Source organism: Brienomyrus brachyistius, chromosome 19 (assembly GCF_023856365.1).
Source record: "Brienomyrus brachyistius isolate T26 chromosome 19, BBRACH_0.4, whole genome shotgun sequence".
In the NCBI taxonomy this organism is placed as follows: domain Eukaryota; kingdom Metazoa; phylum Chordata; class Actinopteri; order Osteoglossiformes; family Mormyridae; genus Brienomyrus; species Brienomyrus brachyistius.
Genome location: NC_064551.1, coordinates 181,997 through 204,719, shown reverse-complemented (window position 1 = coordinate 204,719; position 22,723 = coordinate 181,997). Strand labels below are relative to the sequence as shown.

At 46.1% G+C, this 22,723-nt stretch overlaps 1 protein-coding gene across 1 annotated transcript; it reads left to right on the top strand.

Annotated features, from left to right (window-relative positions):
- The first annotated feature begins 585 nt into the window (after positions 1-585).
- On the top strand, positions 586-19,200 carry LOC125714662 (transforming growth factor beta-3 proprotein-like). The gene is made up of 7 exons (XM_048985464.1): positions 586-1,794; positions 9,857-10,020; positions 13,930-14,059; positions 14,240-14,347; positions 16,575-16,731; positions 17,299-17,452; positions 18,180-19,200. The coding sequence occupies exons 1-7, from the start codon at positions 1,452-1,454 to the stop codon at positions 18,336-18,338; spliced, it is 1,215 nt and encodes a 404-aa protein (XP_048841421.1). The 5' UTR covers positions 586-1,451; the 3' UTR covers positions 18,339-19,200.
- Positions 19,201-22,723: the final 3,523 nt, after the last annotated feature.

Sequence of the window (22,723 nt, the reverse complement as noted above, 5' to 3'; positions counted from 1 at the left end):
AGGCCTATAAGGAGGACAATAAACTATGAAGCAGGTGCACCCATAATCCTCTGCTTCCAAGGACGTACGGTCAGCACTTCCTCTGTAGTGAATGCTGTGTGCTAGCATACTAGTGCAGAATAGTGTATCGTTTAAAGTAAAATCTACCAGTTATTTGCTATGCCATCATTCTCATAAAGATTGAGCACAAAGGCTGGTCACTGTGCAAAAAGAGGGAATCAAACCACATGGGTGGCATTTAGCAGCTATTGTAGCTTTGTTGCCTCACTTCTGGGACCTGGGTTCAAATCTCTAAGCAAAATCAAACAAAACAAGGATGGTTCTCCCTGTGTCATCATGGGATTTCCTCTGGGTTCTCCAATCCTGCCCCCCTAGGCCCCCATGCTCAGTTATTCCCCCACAGCCTTACATCAGAGAAGCAAGTACAGGAAATAGATGGATAGAACTGTTCGTTCCATTACAAACTGCAGTGTTTTAAGTTTAGCTAAAAGGCGAAACATAAAATAATTCAGTCAAAAATCACAGGAAGACAAATGCCATTTATCATTTTCATAAAAATGAACGGGAAATTTATTAAGTCGAAACTCTGACTTATGATTTCAGAATTTCGACTTACCAAATCAGAATTCTCAGATAAATGTGCTTTTTTCTCCTCCAGGTGGCGAAAACGGGCTTCCATAATTTTGAGACTAACGAAAGGACTTTCAGCCGTTCTACCTTGTGGATGAGATAAGCGATTTAAGGTGTTCGCGCAGAACGTTTTAATAATAAATTTTAAAGATTAGGGGACTTAGATCGCGCATCGTCTAAATATGCGCATAGTGTAGACCGATGAACCACCGTTTAATATAACGCTACACGTACAGTATGCATGAATTAATATAAGCAGATAGAAACAAAGGTCTGGCAGTTTCAGAACTGTGATAACCTGCAGTCCCTCCTCCGTTAAACGTCACGGCACTGGTATAAAATGAAAGGGTAAAAGCGCCCCGAGTCCGAGGCATGTGGCGCTCGCCAAGAGAGAGAAAGTGGACCAGCAGCTGGCGATAAGAAAGAGAAAGGAAAAGGCAGCTTTGCGGACCAAGAGGAGACTATAGACGGCGAGGGGCGACGTAGAAATGTGAAACGTCAGGGAGCTTGGTGAGGGTTATGAGGGAAGCAACGGTAACAACGTGTAATGCGGAATAGCTTTAAGGATGAAGACGACTGTGCTCGGGATACATAAACGGATTGCACAAAAAGGTCACTTTTTGTAAGTAATAATTGAAATAGAAAATGGCCCTTGCTGGAAAACGATTTGCTAAATTGAATTAAAAGAAGAGACTAATTTAAAGTTAATCAAGGTCTAGTTTGCATTCTGTTTTCCACTTAATTTTCCCACACCAAGAAGTTTCTTTAGATGGAAGCGCGTTAGTGTCAATCATTGTGAGATTAGTCACTGCTGGGGAAACATGCATCTAGGCAAAGCGATCTTCCTTTTACTACTCCTGAACTCCGTGACCATGACCTTCTCGCTGTCCACCTGCGCCACCGTGGACATAGACCACGTTAAGAAGAAGAGAGTGGAGGCAATCAGGGGACAGATTTTGAGCAAGCTGCGACTGACTAGCCCGCCGCAGCCCTTCGATCCGAGCCAGGTCTCTCTCCAAGTGCTGGCGCTATATAACAGCACGCGAGACCTGCTGGAGGAGCTGGGCAGGGACAGGCAGCAGAGCTGCGGCCAGGACAACACGGAGACTGAGTACTATGCCAAGGAGATATACAGATTCAACATGATTCATCGGCAGGATAATAGTAAGTATTTGATCTTTTGTTATCCCCCCCCATACGTACGCGCACGCACACACACACACACCTTTAAATAAAACATTCTTGCCACAGTAAAAATATTATGTAATGCTTTCAGAATCGTCACCCTGTAAGAGAATCGATCTGTAAGAGATGATTAAAGATTTTCCAAGCGATCGGTGCACTTTACGCAATGTGTCGTTCGGATGCCTGCTTGCTCGCTTTGGAAACGGAGGGATAAGGTGACAGAGACGGGTTACAGTGTAGGGACGGGCTTGTCGATCAAAACAACCGGACGAGTCGCAGCTGCTTACTAAAGCATGATATGAACATGTAGGCGATACAAGCTTTCTTAAGTAATGAATGAAATCAGCTGCGGTACATTATAATCACAATAATAATAATGATAATGATAATAAACCATAGTAAGAAATATTTACACAATTATTTAGTTTCGCTTTTGGAACTCTTGTTCTTTTTAGTCTTTTATTCAGTCGTTTTTAGTTTGTTACATAAGATAATCTGGCAAATTTTTTTTTCTCCTCCAAGCACTACCACTCTCCCGCGCGCAAAGGCTGTACTGTAGGCTGGTATTTCCGTTTAGTCAAACTGAAATCAGCACTAAGTCGCTTTTCCAGAGATTAGCATTAGGAAATTGAACACAGTTGTGGGGTTATATATAAACCGCGTTTTGGCTTAACAAAGGACAAAATGATGTGGCTGACACCTGAGCTGGCTCCGGGGGGAGGGGTGATATTCTCCAAACTTGACCACTCCACTTCTTATTGTTAGGTTATTCTATCATGAGTCATTTTGTCACTCCCCTTTTCAACAAATCCAGCCCCTCTTTCCAGATGTCCAAGTTTTCCAGAAAATCAAGCCCAGACAGTGTGAGTCGTAGATTCCCTGGATGGGAGAATGAGACGCGGAGGAAATGTTAAAATCTCGGTCTGGTGGTAGCCCCCCCAAACCCCCACCCGCACCCCATCGGTGAGCAGGTCTTGCCAGCAGACAGCGAGCTCGGAATGGAGGCTCGGTCCTGTCACTGCACAAAGCGGGGGGAGGGGGGGCAGCCACTGGAGGCTGACCAGTGGCTGGTGTCTGGAGGGCAGTCAGTGTGGAAACTATGGCCTCCCAATCCATTTTATAGCCAGTGACATTCCAGTCTCAGGATTGCTGTTCTAGATTAAAACAGGTTGAATAAGTTATGGAGTTACACTCTCTCCTTAGGTCTTAATACAGGGCTATCAGTTTGTAAAAAACACTTAAAATGTTCCACTATGGAATATTTATTTCTGTGTAGTTAATGCAGGCCTATATAAGAGAAAATAATTTACGAAGAATAGACATTCTAGCTTCTCAGCATCTAAACCCGCCGCTGACTGTAGCTGATGGCAGAGGATGTAAATGAGATCCCCTCTGTCCTTGCCATGAAGATGTATTCATGCCACATTCGTGTTGGACTGTGTTCTGCCCTGAGGCAACTACACACTGCGGACATGCTCCATTATGGACTCAGAAAACAGATCATACATTACATCACTATTTAGTGTGAGGAGAGGAGGTCAAGCCAGATCCACGGCTGTGGTGCCTCACCTCCACATGCCTGTAAAACAGAACTTGCTTCTTTATTTCTTCCTTATCTTTCTCCCTCGGTCTGTCATTAATAGGCTACTTAAGCTTGGGTCCGCATTCGCTTCACCTGAAGTCCCCTCATCCATTCAGCCATTTACGTCCCTCTGCCATGCCTCAGAGCTCTGTCACCATGGCCATCCCCCCATGCATATATTCATTCCGCCGGGGTGCCCCAATGAGTTCTGCATGCATAGCTCTTGGAATTGGGGCAGTGTCTGGATTGTTCTCTGGGCTGGAGGCATTTCCATTGCCTCTGTTTGGTCGGACAGCAGTTCTTCGCTTGCTTCAGCAGAGTCAAGCTGAGGCGAGATTCCCGGGAATTCTTTGAAAGATCTGGGTCCTCACCAGTTTATTTAAAAAAGGGCTTTATAGTTGAAGTCAGATAGTTCCTTAGGTACTATTATTATTATTATTATTATTTGTAGCAGTACTGTGATGTATTATTTTATACCTATGCATATGTTTGAGGCAATTCAAGATAATTACCTCACAGAAGTTAATGGCAACATGCCCTGTTTGCGACTTTAATGTGCAGCTTCCTATCTTCGGATCCTCAGGCTCCACACCCCTTGCTGTTCACATGGTGCCATCTGCTAGTCTGGAGTACCTATTATTTTGCGTACATAACTCTGTAAGCTAAGACACTGGATAATACTGTGGACTCCCGGCCTAGAGCTGTTGTAGTGCCATGTTTGGGTGGAGCACTGTCACTAATAAGTAAAAAAAAGTCCAAGTGATCAACATTGCCCAATATTACTGTGTGCGCGTAATTATTTCCAGCTTAGTCCCAATGGGAAGTGGCTCAATCCACTTGGCATTTGTCAGTGTACAATAATGCGAAGGGCTGGTTGCTTTCATCAGTAGCTGTCACATCAGTACGTTGGTGCCCAGCTCCAGCTGGCTCCTGCTCTGCTTAGCACTTTTCACCCGAGTACTTCAGCTTTCTCTCAGATATTAAGAATAACTAACTACTGAAGCAGCCTGCAGGTACACCTGTGTTTGTGCCCCACCCAGACTGTGCCTTCCTGCAGCCCCTGAGCACCACAGGAGAGGCTCCCAATCGTGGAAATCCTTATTACGCTAAGAGTGACTCAAAGCAGAGGGATCACGTGATCTTCAGTCTCACATATACTTCTTAAAGCTTTTCTCAGAGCTTTTCCTTCATTAGAATGAAGGCACTTGTGTTTTTGTTTTAATCCTGCACTGCATTAGTGTCAGAGACTAATAGTTTGGGGTGTCACCAGAAATATAACGTCCCCATGGAGTAAGTGGACACTGCCCGATGGAAATGTGTCCAGCGTCCATTGCCACTGTAACTGAGTCCAACACAAAGTAAAGAAAACTGAGCTGACTTTCATAAGCCAGAACATTCTTGTATACAGAACACTTTGCAATTGCATCACAGAGCACATGTGCTACATTTGTTGCCCATTCTTAATAAGTTTACATTGTTTTCGTTTGTAGACGTTCCAGCAATTAGACTCCTGCAGATCCCATTCCAGCTGGGAATATACTGGAGAATCTCAGGTTCAAGCCCAATCCTTAGACCCTGAAATAACCTAAATGCTTTCCAACCCATAAAAACTCTGAAAGCATTAACTAAACTTGTGAGAGAGTTAATTTGAATATAGACAGAGATCTGAACTCTCACAGTTCAATTGATTGTGATGCATAGGAAGAAAAGGCACTCTGAATGTATTTGGCTGAGAACTTAGACAAAATGATTCGTATTTTCCCTGGACAAAGGAATGTGGGTGACCAGACAGGGAGGAAATGTTAACAGCTCAGTCAGATGGCAGGAGCTCACCATCACATCCCAGATTCCGGGCCGTAAGAGGGATCAGCCAGAACCCAGGGCTGGGGGCGGCACCGTGTCTCACTCTGGAAGAGAGAGCGAAGTGTAACAGGCAGACTAGAGCTTTGTGTGCGGGGACACAAACATTTGTTGTTTGGAAGCGTCCCGTAATGCCGAGCTGAGGCGTCCCGTAATGCAGAGCTGAGGCATCCCGTAATGCCGAGCTGAGGCGTCCCGTAATGCCGAGCTGAGGCGTCCCCTAATGCCGCGCTGAGGCGTCCCCTAATGCCGCGCTGAGGCGTCCCGTAATGCCGAGCTGAGGCGTCCCGTAATGCCGCGCTGAGGCGTCCCGTAATGCCGCGCTGAGGCGTCCCGTAATGCCGAGCTGAGGCGTCCCGTAATGCAGAGCTGAGGCGTCCCGTAATGCCGCGCTGAGGCGTCCCGTAATGCCGCGCTGTGGCGTCCCGTAATGCCGAGCTGAGGCGTCCCGTAATGCCGAGCTGAGGCGTCCCGTAATGCAGAGCTGAGGCGTCCCGTAATGCCGAGCTGAGGCGTCCCGTAATGCAGAGCTGAGGCGTCCCGTAATGCAGAGCTGAGGCGTCCCGTAATGCAGAGCTGAGGCGTCCCCTAATGCCGAGCTGAGGCGTCCCCTAATGCCGAGCTGAGGCGTCCCGTAATGCCGAGCTGAGGCGTCCCGTAATGCCGAGCTGTGGCGTCCCGTAATGCCGAGCTGAGGCGTCCCGTAATGCCGAGCTGAGGCGTCCCGTAATGCCGAGCTGAGGCGTCCCGTAATGCCGCGCTGAGGCGTCCCGTAATGCCGCGCTGTGGCGTCCCGTAATGCCGAGCTGAGGCGTCCCGTAATGCCGAGCTGAGGGGTCCCGTAATGCCGAGCTGAGGCGTCCCGTAATGCAGAGCTGCGGCGTCCCGTAATGCAGAGCTGCGGCGTCCCGTAATGCCGAGCTGAGGCGTCCCCTAATGCCGAGCTGAGGCGTCCCGTAATGCCGAGCTGAGGCGTCCCGTAATGCCGAGCTGAGGCGTCCCGTAATGCCGCGCTGAGGCGTCCCGTAATGCCGAGCTGAGGCGTCCCGTAATGCCGAGCTGTGGCGTCCCGTAATGCCGAGCTGTGGCGTCCCCTAATGCCGAGCTGAGGCGTCCCGTAATGCCGCGCTGAGGCGTCCCGTAATGCCGAGCTGAGGCGTCCCGTAATGCCGAGCTGTGGCGTCCCGTAATGCCGAGCTGAGGCGTCCCGTAATGCCGAGCTGAGGCGTCCCCTAATGCCGAGCTGAGGCGTCCCCTAATGCCGAGCTGAGGCGTCCCCTAATGCCGAGCTGAGGCGTCCCGTAATGCCGAGCTGAGGCGTCCCGTAATGCCGAGCTGAGGCGTCCCCTAATGCCGAGCTGTGGCGTCCCGTAATGCCAAGCTGAGGCGTCCCCTAATGCCGAGCTGAGGCGTCCCGTAATGCCGAGCTGAGGCGTCCCGTAATGCCGAGCTGTGGCGTCCCGTAATGCCGAGCTGAGGCGTCCCGTAATGCCGAGCTGAGGCGTCCCGTAATGCCGAGCTGAGGCGTCCCGTAATGCCGAGCTGAGGCGTCCCCTAATGCCGCGCTGAGGCGTCCCGTAATGCCGCGCTGTGGCGTCCCGTAATGCCGAGCTGAGGCGTCCCGTAATGCCGAGCTGAGGCGTCCCGTAATGCCGAGCTGAGGCGTCCCCTAATGCCGCGCTGAGGCGTCCCGTAATGCCGAGCTGTGGCGTCCCGTAATGCCGCGCTGTGGCGTCCCGTAATGCCGAGCTGAGGCGTCCCGTAATGCCGAGCTGAGGCGTCCCGTAATGCCGAGCTGAGGCGTCCCCTAATGCCGAGCTGAGGCGTCCCGTAATGCCGAGCTGAGGCGTCCCGTAATGCCGAGCTGTGGCGTCCCGTAATGCCGAGCTGAGGCGTCCCGTAATGCCGCGCTGTGGCGTCCCGTAATGCCGAGCTGAGGCGTCCCGTAATGCCTAACCCTAACCCTAACCCTAACCCACTCCCTGGTGATGGCCATGCCTTTGGTGACCTCTCTGCTTTAGAACTTCCCAAGAATGTACACATTTCTAACAGGTGCAAACAAAGCAGACTTGGAGAAAAGGAATGGGAGTCACTGGGAGGGCTGTTTTTTCCACTCTGGGACTGGGCAATCAGTTTCTATTACGTTTATTTAGGAGTTAAATTTAAATCCATATTCTCAGTGAAATCAGAGCTGGATAGATAGAAGATGCACAGGTCCTGCATAGGCCTGGAGCATGAGGAACGTCTCACCTCCTCAGACAGGGAAACCCTACATCTCCGTCCAGTCTAGTGGACAAGCTCATGCACAGAGGTCTCTCCTTCAGCTGCTTCTCTGAGGCACTAGCTAATTTTCCAACCATTTTTAAATATCTGAGGATGTTTATACTAAGAGAGGACGCTAAATTAGTTTGGGGGGGGATCTGCTCAATATTCCCCATGATGGGTGAAGGGATCATACTTCAGCTGGAAATATAGAAGTGCATGATCTTTAAGCAGAGTCTGCATTATCTGCCAAGGAGCAAGTGTACAAGGATTTCCTCATGGTGCCAGTGTCAACATAATATCAGTCCAATAAAAAGTATCGAAAAAGATAAAGATATACAAAATATACAAGACTGCGATGGGCTGCCCCCCCCCCCCTCATCCTGGGTTGTCCCCTGTGTCATGCCCATAGCTTCCGGGATAGGCTCCGGACTCCCAGCGACCCAGTAGGATAAGCGGTTTGGAAAATGGACGGATGGAAATCACACAAGAAAACTGCAAAAAAGGATGCGCACAGTGTATCAAGTTAAAGTGCATCTGTGCATACAGTGTATGTACTGTCTGCAATAGTGGAAGTGGGGAAGGTTCTTACTCAGAAGGGTTATGCCATGGTACATGGCACATATAGTGCATGTAATTAAGTGCATACACAGCACTTCTGAACAATATAGAGAGTAAAATCGATATGATATGTAAATAGTCAGTCATTTTGCGATCTCAGTGTCTCAACTGCCATGTTTACTCCCATTGCTTCTAGTCTGTTGCACCTGGCTTTTTATTATGAATAAGCCATTTACTGGTCATCAGTTGTAGTTTTGCTGCAGCTCAATCTGTCTTACAAAAAACTAAAGTGAATTCTAGATTAAGGCTAAACACTTTCGGTAAAATTGAGTGAAACTTCCAAATTCCAGCTGTGATTCGCGTGCCAGGAAGCACAGCAGAGGAAGGCAACTTTTATGATGTGCAGGAATGAAATAAGTGTTATGTGCTATACAGTTTTATGGCAAAGACATGGGCATAAGCAATGTATGAAATTATAAAACACTGGGTGAATTGGCCATTAAATCAGAGAGATAATTTGTCGAAGTGCATAATTCAGAGCAGGTGTCGGGATCTTAACGTTGTGATGCTGGAAGCCGGGAGCTTATTGAGTCAGAGTTTCGCTTAATGCTCCGTGTCCCCAAAGTAACCGTATGTCCAAGCAGCAAAATGATATTTCCCAAGTCGTCTTTACTTTCCCGGGCACTCAGAAAGGCGCTCACATGGATATGTTCTGTTTGTTTCATGCCATACAGTTATCAATGGCTTTTTATGTTAAATGCGGCCTAATTACCACATTACTCAACACTAAGTGCTCCCAGCCTACAGTATGGAAAAAAACACTTCAGTTACTGTTTTTCGATTTGGCACAATTCCCTCAGGATGTGTTGCATCACTAGCTTCATTTGGCACAGTAATGAGGGTAAGTGGATAGTGACTAAAGGACTATATATGTGATAAGTAATAGATCGTCAGAACTGGTACATGATCTTTAAATTCAGCATCGATTTTTGTTGTATTCATTGATTTACAATTAAGTACCACGGATGCCGTTCCTCTAAATTCCACTGTCTTCTGTTATAAATGCAAAAATAGTTCTTGTGTTTTATCCTTGTTATCTCACCAGTTGAATACACAGGAACAAATTATTTTGTAGGCTCAAGACATGGCACTTGATTTGAAACTTTAAATATTGACTGCTTCAAAGGCAGAACAAGGACTGTATCTTCCTCTTTGACTTCCAATAATAAGATCAGATGCAAAGCTATACAGAGCAAGTAAGATGAAGCATAAACTTCTCGTCAGCCGTCTCCTCAATAAGACACATTCCTCTGGAAACACAAATGCCAGATGAAAAAAGCACAGTGTATAGCAGGCTAAGTCTCTGTGCCTGTGGTTTAAGTCCAGCTCTCGGTAGAACAGGCACGGTGGGTCCTTGGATAAGACCATTAACTCGTAGCTGTAGGGGTGCTGCATATTGGCTAACCCTGTGCTCTGACACCTCCGCCCCCAGCTATGGAAAACAAGATGGGGTAGGCAAAGAGAAGAATTCCAATGTACTTGTGCAAGTGGCAAATAAAGGATTTATCATTTAGATCATATTTGCCGTTTCTGTAAGGCCATAATTCTGCCTGCATTCCCCAGGAATGTCTAATGGTTCTGACTGTACTAACCTGTGAAGGCATGCCCTGCGGCTGTCGCACCACAATGCATAATGCTGCCGTGTGCATATGCACTGGGAGCAGATGGTAGGTTGCGAACTGGTCAATTACAGTTTGATCTTCATCACTCCCACAGATGATCTGCCCCGTTGCCAGAAGAGTGTCACCTCCAGGGTCTTTCCTTTCAATGTTTCCTCCATGGAGAGGAACTCCACCAACCTCTTCCGGGCGGAGTTCCGTGTACTCCGAGTTCCCAATGTCCATGCTCAGAGGAATGAGCAAAGAATCGAGCTGTATCAGGTAGGTTTTCCAGGTGTTGGCTTTAAAAGCATGAGTAATCCATTACCCCTTTATGGAGACCTACTCACAATCTCCCATGCAGTATTCCACTAGGGTAAAGCAAAGGAAGATGCATTGAATTTCCCAGACAGGATAAAAAGAACATGTAACCTTTTTGTTTTATCCTGTTCTCCTTCACATGCCTTGAAAAATTATAGGTATAAGTGTAGCTATAGTTCAGATTGTACTGAAAAGCAGGTATTATTCTATCACTATAGATAGTTATGAGTCCAAACGTACCACCATGACTTATGGAGCCCTTCAAGGATCAATTGACCTTTTAACTAATTAAACCTTTTAAGCTTCCACTTGGCCAAGTTCTTAGAGACAGCAAGGTAGTTTATTATTCTTATGCGGACGATGGAGTAAATTGGATTATTATAATGATCTCCTGACAAGTCCTCCCCAAAAGTCCATCAAACAACTTCAACTCAGTAAAAAAAATCTGATACTAGAATCCTAATGAACCCCAAGAAGAGAGAGCACATTACTCCAGTTTTCAGATCCATACACCGGCTCCCTGTTTCCTAACTAACCCCAAGAAGAGAGAGCACATTACTCCAGTTTTCAGATCCATACACCGGCTCCCTGTTTCCTAACTAACCCCAAGAAGAGAGAGCACATTACTCCAGTTATCAGATCCTTACACCGGCTCCCTGTTTCCTAACTAACCCCAAGAAGAGAGAGCACATTACTCCAGTTCTCAGATCCTTACACCGGCTCCCTGTTTCCTAACTAACCCCAAGAAGAGAGAGCACATTACTCCAGTTCTCAGATCCTTACACCGGCTCCCTGTTTCCTAACTAACCCCAAGAAGAGAGAGCACATTACTCCAGTTATCAGATCCTTACACCGGCTCCCTGTTTCCTAACTAACCCCAAGAAGAGAGAGCACATTACTCCAGTTCTCAGATCCTTACACCGGCTCCCTGTTTCCTAACTAACCCCAAGAAGAGAGAGCACATTACTCCAGTTCTCAGATCCTTACACCGGCTCCCTGTTTCCTAACTAACCCCAAGAAGAGAGAGCACATTACTCCAGTTCTCAGATCCTTACACCGGCTCCCTGTTTCCTAACTAACCCCAAGAAGAGAGAGCACATTACTCCAGTTCTCAGATCCTTACACCGGCTCCCTGTTTCCTAACTAACCCCAAGAAGAGAGAGCACATTACTCCAGTTATCAGATCCTTACACCGGCTCCCTGTTTCCTAACTAACCCCAAGAAGAGAGAGCACATTACTCCAGTTCTCAGATCCTTACACCGGCTCCCTGTTTCCTAACTAACCCCAAGAAGAGAGAGCACATTACTCCAGTTCTCAGATCCTTACACCGGCTCCCTGTTTCCTAACTAACCCCAAGAAGAGAGAGCACATTACTCCAGTTCTCAGATCCTTACACCGGCTCCCTGTTTCCTAACTAACCCCAAGAAGAGAGAGCACATTACTCCACTTCTCAGATCCTTACACCGGCTCCCTGTTTCCTAACTAACCCCAAGAAGAGAGAGCACATTACTCCAGTTCTCAGATCCTTACACCGGCTCCCTGTTTCCTAACTAACCCCAAGAAGAGAGAGCACATTACTCCAGTTATCAGATCCTTACACCGGCTCCCTGTTTCCTAACTAACCCCAAGAAGAGAGAGCACATTACTCCAGTTATCAGATCCTTACACCGGCTCCCTGTTTCCTAACTAACCCCAAGAAGAGAGAGCACATTACTCCAGTTATCAGATCCTTACACCGGCTCCCTGTTTCCTAACTAACCCCAAGAAGAGAGAGCACATTACTCCAGTTCTCAGATCCTTACACCGGCTCCCTGTTTCCTAACTAACCCCAAGAAGAGAGAGCACATTACTCCAGTTCTCAGATCCTTACACCGGCTCCCTGTTTCCTAACTAACCCCAAGAAGAGAGAGCACATTACTCCAGTTATCAGATCCTTACACCGGCTCCCTGTTTCCTAACTAACCCCAAGAAGAGAGAGCACATTACTCCAGTTATCAGATCCTTACACCGGCTCCCTGTTTCCTAACTAACCCCAAGAAGAGAGAGCACATTACTCCAGTTATCAGATCCTTACACCGGCTCCCTGTTTCCTAACTAACCCCAAGAAGAGAGCGCACATTACTCCAGTTATCAGATCCTTACACCGGCTCCCTGTTTCCTAACTAACCCCAAGAAGAGAGAGCACATTACTCCAGTTCTCAGATCCTTACACCGGCTCCCTGTTTCCTAACTAACCCCAAGAAGAGAGAGCACATTACTCCAGTTCTCAGATCCTTACACCGGCTCCCTGTTTCCTAACTAACCCCAAGAAGAGAGAGCACATTACTCCACTTCTCAGATCCTTACACCGGCTCCCTGTTTCCTAACTAACCCCAAGAAGAGAGAGCACATTACTCCAGTTCTCAGATCCTTACACCGGCTCCCTGTTTCCTAACTAACCCCAAGAAGAGAGCGCACATTACTCCAGTTATCAGATCCTTACACCGGCTCCCTGTTTCCTAACTAACCCCAAGAAGAGAGAGCACATTACTCCAGTTCTCAGATCCTTACACTGGCTCCCTGTTTCCTACTGAATTGATTTCAATGTGCTACTTACAGTCTACAAATCACTAAATGGTTTAGCCCCAAATTATATTGCTGATATCTTTGAAGAATATAAGCCTGATAGATCTCTTAGATCTGTAGCGACTGGTCAGCTGGTGACTAAAGACACAAGTCAGTGTGAGAGGGCACTTTCGTTTCGCTGCCAGACGCTGGAACCTCCTTCTACTGAACATAAAAATGCGCCAAATGTTACTACTTATTTTTAAGCCCTTAATGAAAATTTTTATTTCCTACTACTTTCACATAGTAGATGCAGCTGACAGTTTTGCACTTTTAATATTTCTTTAAAAATGTTTTGCTATTTTAATTTTTAATAATCTTTTTTCATATTTATTTATATGCATTTACTAATGTGTATTTTTACTTATACTATTAATTTTCAATTCTGTAAAGCACTGTGAATGACCTTGGTGTATGAAAATGTGCTACACAAATAAACGTGACCTGACTTGACTTACTGAATATGGAAGAAATGTGATTTCTTCTTACATGTAAATAATAATATTTGAATAGCAACATACAATTTGTCTTTTTGCTCATGGCAGAATGGATGCAAAGTTCTATTTGCTCAGAGGTGTTTATGTTAGGAAGCTTAAACTGATCACATGGGAAAAGGAATCTACCTGATCTTGATTAGATCTTGGATTCAATTCAAATCATTTTGGTTTTTTATAGTGCAACAGAATCACCTCAAGGTGCTTTACATGGATGTATTGAGATGCAGTGCAACATCATAAAGAGAGAACAATTCAAAAACAGAGAAACTGAAAGTCAAAGAAATGATCATACACACAAAACTTTGGTGAAGGAAAGAACTTGATTCTAGACCTGGCAGCAATAACAGCTCCAGCTGACTGTCAACCTATAACTGGTCTTGGTTATACATGCAGAATTCATGTCTGCAGGTTGTTTGTGGTGCCAATGTTTCCCTTGGAGGTCTTCAGGTGCTGTGAAGGTATTATGAAGGACCCTTAATTAAATCTGATCATTCTGCTCCTTTTAGTGAAATATACATACAGGTAGAGGGTGATATTTTGGTAGGTTAGTACTTATCTATACAGTTTAGCAGGATGGCTGACTGTCTTAGGGACTTCGGTGCTCAGTCATCACCTCTGCTGTAAGCCTGCTGTGATCCCTCTCGTTTCAGGGGAAAAAACTGAGTGAGAGACACATAGATGGGGGTAATTTTCTACTGCTGTTAACTCATGTGCATCTGGCAGCAACATGAACTTTCAAATCACTATGTTGTTTCTCTCATAATGCAGATCCTAAAGCGAGATGAGCATATTGCTAAGCAGCGCTACATTGGAGGCAAGAACGTGTTGACCAAGGGCACCCCTGAGTGGGTCTCCTTCGACGTGACTGCGACAGTGCGGCAGTGGCTGAAACATCGAGGTGCGTGGAGTGTCTCTCCTGGGAAATCATGTACTGGTATAACTAGGGGAGTGTTTTGTGGAATTTCTTTTAACTATTTGAGAAAGACAGTAATTTTTGCCCTAAAATGAAATCCAAAAAGCATTGGAGTGGAAATGTGAGTCTTCTACCATGATGCTCAGAGCTCCTGTTGTCCTCCAGAAACCAACAAGGGCCTGGAAGTTAGTGTCCACTGCCCCTGCAACACCTTAGATCCCAACGGCAACATCATCAAGAACGTGAAGGAAGCACTTGATGTCAAATTCAAAGGTCAGATAATAGATCAGGGGTCTGTCAGCCCTCTATCCCCTAGCAATCAGCAAACAGTTTCCTCTTCTTTTACTGTTATTCATGGGCTAATAAGTGAGGAATGATCTGGAAAACAGAAAAGCACATGTTGCTCTGGTATCAGAGAACGGGCTTTTCTTGAGATGTTCATTTATCCTCTATCAAAATGCATTAAACTAAGGAAGCATACATTTTTCCAAAACTGTCCAAAAAGAATTTGTGTTGAGAATGTTTTTCTCATTTTTATCTTAATAATTTAAACAATTAAACTTTGGAAAAAATTCAAACACTACACTTTACCAACTAAGATGCAAAGCAATCAAAACAATGGACATCAGGTCCAAACTCTAATGCTTTGTGGTGGAAAATATGGCCAAAAGCACGGGGAGTCTCTAATTAATCAGAGGATGTTCCTATTTAATCCACACCCACTGCTGACACACATGTATAATTAAGCTCAGTTTTGCAACCTCATGCAAAAAATCATTATGAACCGAATGGGTGGTTGCTGCACGGGAAAGGTTAGGGACATCCCTCCTGGCGCCATCATTTCCAACAAGTCAGTTTGCCACATTTTTGCGCTGCTAGAACTGTCTGGGTCAAATACAAGTGAAGTGATTATGAAGGACAAAATGTCTGGGAGCAAGTTCAGCTGGAAAGTGGTCGTTCACACAGAACGGAACCTGACCACCCAGCGTCTTTACCCAAATTGAATGACAGCAGATCCTACCAGCGATGTCCTAACAACAAATGGAACGCTTTCACAGAAAAGTAGAGGCTATTAAAGCAACAATGAACTGACATCGTAGCTGTAGAGGCTATTAAAGCAACAATGAACTGACATCGTAGCTGCGCTCCACGGGAGAGTGTTTTTTTAGAAAAGTAAGCGCAGGGGTGGCGTCAGCAAGGTGCATTCGGAAATAGCAATAATACTTCCTACCGTAAAGAAGGAAGCCGCTTTAAATAAAGAGGTGCAAAAACACAGAGCAAACCAGAGCTAACCAGGACCCGGAATGCAAATGTGATCTTAAAACATAATATAATTTTGTGCCCACCACTAACCTCTGAGGATGATAGGCATTATCTTTATGATGCATGTTTTAACCATTAATCTTTTTGCTACTTTAAAAACCATTTTTACATTAGTTCGTTATACACCAAGCGGGTCTTTCTACCCTAACCCTAGCATTATATAGCCGTTATACCAGGGCTGGCCATCTGTAGGCCTCTCTGGTGAAGGCAGGTCTTTCTACCGCAACCTAGGCATTATATAGCCATTATACCAGGGCTGACCAGTCTGTCGGTCAATCTCATGTGATTCCAGGTCAATTGAAGGAGATTAATGGATAATGCTGAATTTCGTGGACCTCACCCCCCTGCTGGCAGCAAAATGTACTAAGGGAGACCCCCGCCCCCCAGTCAGTGGCAAATTCCTGAGTTGCCTTTTGTTGCCGTTCTGCCCCTGGTATTAACAGTACTCCATATTCCATATTCCGAAGGGAACAACCCCCCTTGCTTCAGTCAATGGCAAATTTTCAAGCTGGTATATGTTACCAATCCGCCCCTGCTATAAATAGTACTCCGTATTCTATATTCCAAAGGGCGACCCCCTCCACCTCCGGTCAGTGGCAAATTCCCGAGTTGCCTTTTGTTACCATTCTGCCCCTGGTATTAACAGCCGTCTGTATTCCGTTTTCCGAAGGTCTTGCAGAGCTCTTACAAATCTGCAGAGTTACAAGCAGTTTGAAGCCTTTTTGCTTGCTGCTCTAGTAGGGCAGCCCTGTGCCCTGCTGAGGCCTTGCTGCTTGCCCCTGGATCACCGAGGCTTCTCTGCCACATCCCTCTCCCTCCCTAGCGGGGTTTCCCATGCCTAAGAGCGGAGGGGGTGGCCACAGGTGGCTGTGAGTGAGTGAGTGCGTGCGAGTGAGTGTGGCACACAAATCCCCAGAAAAATAGCAGGTCATGAAAAACAGATGTCTCTACAAAACAAATATTTTTAACAACACTATTTCCCTATTTACTGATACTGCCAAAACTGCTTGTTTTTTTGCCAAATTTGATCTATTATGATGTCTGTTGGGTTGAGGCTTGAAGTCAGTTGTTGCATTAAAATGCAATCATGGTTCCCAAAGTACCCCCAAAGAGAAATGTGGTTCTATGTCTGTGTGTGAAGAGTGCGGCGGCCATGATCCTCTCTGCCGTCACACAGGGGTAGAGGGCGACTACGATGAGCATAATGATTCAAAGCGGTTCAAAGAGCAGAACTCACCCCACCTGATCCTCATGATGCTGCCCCCCCACCGCCTGGACAGCCGGTCCTCATTGCGCAGGGGCAAACGTGCCCTGGACACCAACTACTGTTTCTCGTAAGCAGCACAAACCCCGAGCCCCACTGTGTGCTAAACATTCCGGTTTCATTGTCATCTGCATGTTTAGTCATACATTACACCAGCATTACACAGCATTTGCAGGTTGAAATCAAGTGCCGTAATGGACCATTGAGTGTAATCACTGGATGCGGCATGTAGGCACCTTATGAAGATAAATGGAGATGAAGATAAAAACGCCAGACTAAATGAGGGACCTGAACAGGGTCTGCACCACAGGCATCAAACTGTGCAAGCATGACCCAGTCACAAGCGACATCATGCAAGTCGAGACTCCTTTTTTGTACTGTTTCTGTGCCAGCCCATAAATCTAGCATCAGCACCCTCACGTCATAGTCAAATTAGCAAGAATTATTATGCACCTGGTCCCACAGGTCTGTCAAGTTTATGCACTCAGCCGTGGCACTTGGGAGCCTTCAATGATCACCAAAAGCCGCACAAGAATGTAAATATGGCTGCTTACTTTTACGGCAGACAGGAGACACTCAAAAAACAGTACATCTGCGCTTGTGAATTTCATTGTTTTATTTCTCTTCTTGTCCGCAGGAATTACGAGGAGAACTGTTGTGTGCGATCCCTCTACATTGATTTTCGCCAAGACCTGGACTGGAAGTGGATACACGAGCCCAAGGGCTATTATGCGAACTTCTGCTCCGGACCCTGCCCCTACCTCCGGAGTGCCGACAGCACTCACAGCACGGTGAGACCTTCCACAAATCCCCAAGCCTGCATACTTATCTCTTTCAGTATTTCCTCTCACTAATTCACACCAAAGCTAACATCCATTGTAGGGGCTTGTGTCATCTATCACCAGGTTATTGTTTCACACCAGCTCATGCTAACGTTTTTCATGCCTGCTGGCTTACGTGCAATAAGTGCGAATGAATGTGACAGGAGTTAGTTCAACATAGTTTCAGTTTTTTACAGTAAGTTTACACAAACCATTGTAGCAGAAGCACATGGAATACATTTCCCATGAAAAACAACTTGAAGGGCAGAAGTCGTATTCCAGACTATTGAGTTAAGAAAAAATATGACATTTTGTTTCTGCATTTTGCTACCTAGTAATAGCCTCAGAAATGCAGGTTACTGATAATACGAGATACATCCATCCGTCTGTTTTCTCACCACTCAGAGTTGTGGATGGGGTCCAGTTAAGCAAAAACTTCAATACTCATCACTATGTTCCCCAGACATCAGAGGTGGACATTTCATGTCCATAGATTTAAATACCCAGTCCAGTACACTGTGACTTCGATTCTTTATACTCAATTGGTTGGCTGTAACAAAATCTTGGTCTGGAGTTTTACTTTATAGACTTACTTTATAGGCTCTGCTGGACATACAGAGTCTATAGTAAGTCTAAGTCTGGTTCTGTAAAGCTTCACATGTGTAAATGAGCTCTTGTGTTGGGGATGCCCTTGCAGCTGCTGAGCCTGTACAGCACCCTGAACCCAGAGGCGTCGGCCTCGCCCTGCTGCGTGCCTCATGAGCTGGAGCCCCTCACCATCCTCTACTACCTGGGCCGGACGCCCAAGGTGGAGCAGCTTTCCAACATGATCGTCAGATCCTGCAAGTGCAGCTGAGGGCGCTGGACCCACTGCAAGATGATTACCTCAACATGCCCCCTGCCCACCCCAAGCCCTCACCCTTCCCAACACTATCTATTAGGCGTAGCATCCCACCTCCGACCTTAAGGACGACACATCACCAGCTGCTCCGCTCACACAGACATCCCTGCCCAGGCGCTCGGGCCCTCAGTGAGAAATCAGCATGAAGATTTGTCCCCAACTCATAAATCCTCATTCTCAAGGTTTTCTGTTTTTTACAGTTGCCGAGTATTACAACTGTACTTTATTCCTTTGGACAAACTCCGGGCATTTACTACAAAAAAATCAGAAAAATGGGGGGGAAATGTTTGCACCACCCTGCTCAGGAGAGCTGCTGGATTACGAGCATTGCTGGGGTCGTAAGAGGAGAAGGTCTTTAGAGGAGCACCCCCAGGGCTGACTACACCAAGGGGCGAAGGTGACTGCTCTTCGACCAAAGTGTGGTACAGCCACGGGAAAATTGTTTTTCTGGGAGCGCTGACTTAAAGCCTGTGTGTGCAGAGGGGTTCCGCATACTGGAAACCACCAGCACTGTGTAATCCAAGAGCCAAACACTGTTCATCTACAAGGTTGTCCGGTGGACTCTAATAGTCTTAGGAAAAAATGCAACATGCTGGAAAAAGACATTTGTTGAAAACACAATCAAAACTGTATATGTTGTCATTGTTGAGTTTACCTCTGTTATAACATATTTTTTAGGGATTTTTAGTCAATAAATAAAAGCTGGCGTATAATGTTGTACAATTTATGTCACCTTGTGAACGTTTCACTTTTCCAAATTGTTCTTTGTTGCTATTACCCCAGAAAACACTTTTTATATTAAAACTGATCTTTGACACATTGCTGTGACATTTTTTCCATCACTGGTTAAACTAGGGCCACAGAGGGAGGCTAAGCAGACCAGGGATTTGAACCCGCAACCTTGGAACTGTGAGGCTACAGACAGAGCCCCCCCCCCGGAGCTGGCCACATACTCTGGCACTGGAAGAGCATCAGCTCAAATTGCCACAGCTTATGGGATCCTGTAGTTATATCAACATGTTTCCCAGAACAGGGCCTCAAACTATTGAGGGATTAATGCCAATCACAAAAACATAGATGAAGCTGTTAAAGTGTATGCTACAGGAACCAAGTGTATGCTACAGGGACCAAGTGTATGCTACAGGGACCAAGTGTATGCTACAGGGACCAAGTGTATGCTACAGGGACAAAGTGTACGCTACAGGGACCAAGTGTACGCTACAGGGACCAAGTGTACGCTACAGGGGCAAATTGTACGCTACAGGGACAAAGTGTACGCTACAGGGACCAAGTGTACGCTACAGGGACCAAGTGTATGCTACAGGGAGAAAGTGTATGCTACAGGGACCAAGTGTATACTACAGGGACCAAGTGCATACTACAGGGACCAAGTGTATGCTACAGGGACCAAGTGTATGCTACAGGGACCAAGTGTATACTACAGGGATACTACATTATATTACAGTATACATAAAATAAAGAACACATGATATTACAGCAGCAACAATACGAGAGTCTAAGCCCGAAATTTAGATTTCGTTTTGTTAATGAATCCTACATTGTTATGTCTTCAAGCTTATGAATTTGTTGGTTTTGAAAGTGTCTTGGACGGAGATCTCAAGAAAAGATTTTCAACATAATGACACTTTTCATTAAATATGATGATTGTACAGCAGTAAACAAAAGATGCTGATGTGAAAAGCACAATCATTCGGCATAGAAGTGTGACGCATGCATTGGCATGGTAGGGGCAGCACACAGGTCCTAAAACGGGGTCCATCGCCTGGCAGAGAGTCTTTCAGAGCTGCTTTATTGGAGGTTAAGGGAGTTCACAACATGCTCCACCTCAGCCTTTACCCAGAGGGCCAGGGGGCGGCTGCTGGCCAGGGCCTGTCATTAAGTTAGCTGACAAGCAGAGGGTGAGCAGGGTCAGCCAGCCGGGTGGCAGCACTCACTGAGCTCCTCAGGGGCTCCATGGCACGCGAGATGTAAACACACTGTCTAATGGTTTGGTAAGTCTTCTTACCTACTGTTGTATCTGTTCATTAAGGATAATTGTCTTCCGTAACAACATAAAGATCACAGAACTGTAATACTTGCTGCTTGTCTGAGTGCTGAAAGAGGGAGGCCCTTTTTCCAGGAGTCTCACATCTCACACAGCTGCTTCTCTACTCTCCCCATACGCTGAGCTGGCCCAGCGCCAGAGGAATCCCGGTCTGGACAGGCCGCTAATGTTTGTGCTCCCAAACAGTGTCCCCTTTCATAGGCCTTCCTGTTTGTTTTTCAGCGCAGCCGGAGAGAACAGCAGCTGCCTGGCCTCTGATCAGCTGCACATCCCTGCATTTCCCAGGTATGCTTAAGGCCCTGATCAGCTGGGATCATTTGCTTAATATTCTTAGCAGATTTATTTATGGCAAATTATGTTGGTTAAAGGTCAGGTTTTAAATACTTTTCCTTTAAATACCTTTTAAGTGTACAACACAAATATCTTATAGTTTGAAAAAAAAGTTAATGTATTTATTTTTTGCAATGACTAATTAAATTTTAAATATAGCTTAAATATTTCAGTTGTCTATATTACTGGATTAATGTACAATACTGCATTTATTATTCTGTGCACCCTGGCATCATAACACAGTCATTATTGTTTTCTTTTAACCTTTTTTTTTTACCCGTATTTTAAATAAATATTTGATGCCAGAAAATTAAACACTGCATGTATATCAGGAACCAGGATTGAGATAAGACCAGATAAGTTAAATACATCAGCTATGCCTGATGTTGTGAACTGGGAATTTTGTGAATTTATAGATCAATGCACTCATCTTTTCCCCTGAGTTGTTGAGCTTTGGCAGGTCAGACCCTAAGCCTGCCGGTTTCACAAATGACCTTCAGTCAGTGCTTTTGTCTTTCCCCTAATCTGAGCTGGGCCCCACACAGTAGGACTCTGTTCCATGTGGTGGATCCATGAGCGCCTTGTCTGCTGATCAGCACATCGGCAGCACACAGTCTGTAAACAGCATTAAGAGAAGCCTGGCCTATTCATACTACATGCTGGCCCGTTATCCCCAAAGAATACCGCAACCCCCCCATCCCTGAAGTATCCCCTAGCCCAGTTCATACTGAAGCATAATAAATCCAGAGACGAGACAATACCTAGTGCTATGAAATGCATTTATGACATTCAGAGGTTACTCTGTGAAGATGGGTTTTCAATCACTGATTTGTGTACAAGGTCTTCAATAAGGCTGGCCAGTCTCCACGTGTCTGATCAGCAAACCCTGCTGTACAGGTGCAGTCTGGTCACAAGCTGCAGCTAGACAGCCTTCAGGAAGGCCTGCTGTACAGACAGGCGTGGGATCCCAACCTTCCTGCCCTGAGGTGTGGCTAGACAGCCTTCAGTAAGGCCTGCTGTACAGACAGGCGTGGGATCCCAACCTTCCTGCCCTGAGGTGTGGCTAGACAGCCTTCAGGAAGGCCTGCTGTACAGACAGGCGTGGGATCCCAACCTTCCTGCCCTGAGGTGTGGCTAGACAGCCTTCAGTAAGGCCTGCTGTACAGGCAGGCGTGGGATCCCAACCTTCCTGCCCTGAGGTGTGGCTAGACAGCAGTCAGGAAGGCCTGCTGTAGAGGCAAGCGTGGGATCCCAACCTTCCTGCCCTGAGGTGTGGCTAGACAACCTTCAGGAAGGCCTGCTGTACAGGCACAGCATCCCAACCTTCTGGGCCCAAATTGTGAGTAGACAGCCTTCAGGAAAACCCAGCCTGTGGCGATGGCCAGCTGCACCATGCATGTTTAGAGAGCACTGCAGTCCTACTGGGTTGGAGTTTCCAGATCAGGCTGACTGCACACATCTCAACATCACTCTGCTGCTGCAATAAAGTCAATGGGTCCCTTTCTTGGGCAACGGACTAGAAAGAGCTGAACAAAAGAGAGAAGAGAATCCTAATAAAAAGAACCTTGTCCACCAGAACTATCATTAGTAACACTATTTGGCTGAGAAATAGATGTTTTTTGTTATCTAGGGTCAACTAAACTTACCTGCTGTATAAAACACACTGCGCCAGGAACAACTGAATAAGAAAATTAATGTTTGGATTAGTTAAGTTTGCACAGAATAATTTCCAAAGACCTACAGTGTGCCAGTAAACCTGGTGTGCTCCTTAATGGAGTCAGAACATCCATTGGAGGTGCAGGAATCATGTGACTGCAGCTTCTGAAACCTCCTGCTTACTTACATGTTATTCACTTGTAATTTTTATCACCAGTCTCCCATATGTAGGCATTTCACAGGGAAGCCTGGTCTGCTTTAGAACACAGCAATACCAGCCTGTAAGGTA

Bases quoted from the DNA above. Each gene is read 5' to 3' on its own strand.
- LOC125714662 (XM_048985464.1), top strand. From the start codon at position 1,452: ATGCATCTAGGCAAAGCGATCTTCCTTTTACTACTCCTGAACTCCGTG. The intron at 10,021-13,929 runs GTAGGTTTTCCA...CTCATAATGCAG, and splicing joins AAAGAATCGAGCTGTATCAG to ATCCTAAAGCGAGATGAGCA. The intron at 17,453-18,179 runs GTGAGACCTTCC...ATGCCCTTGCAG, and splicing joins CCGACAGCACTCACAGCACG to CTGCTGAGCCTGTACAGCAC.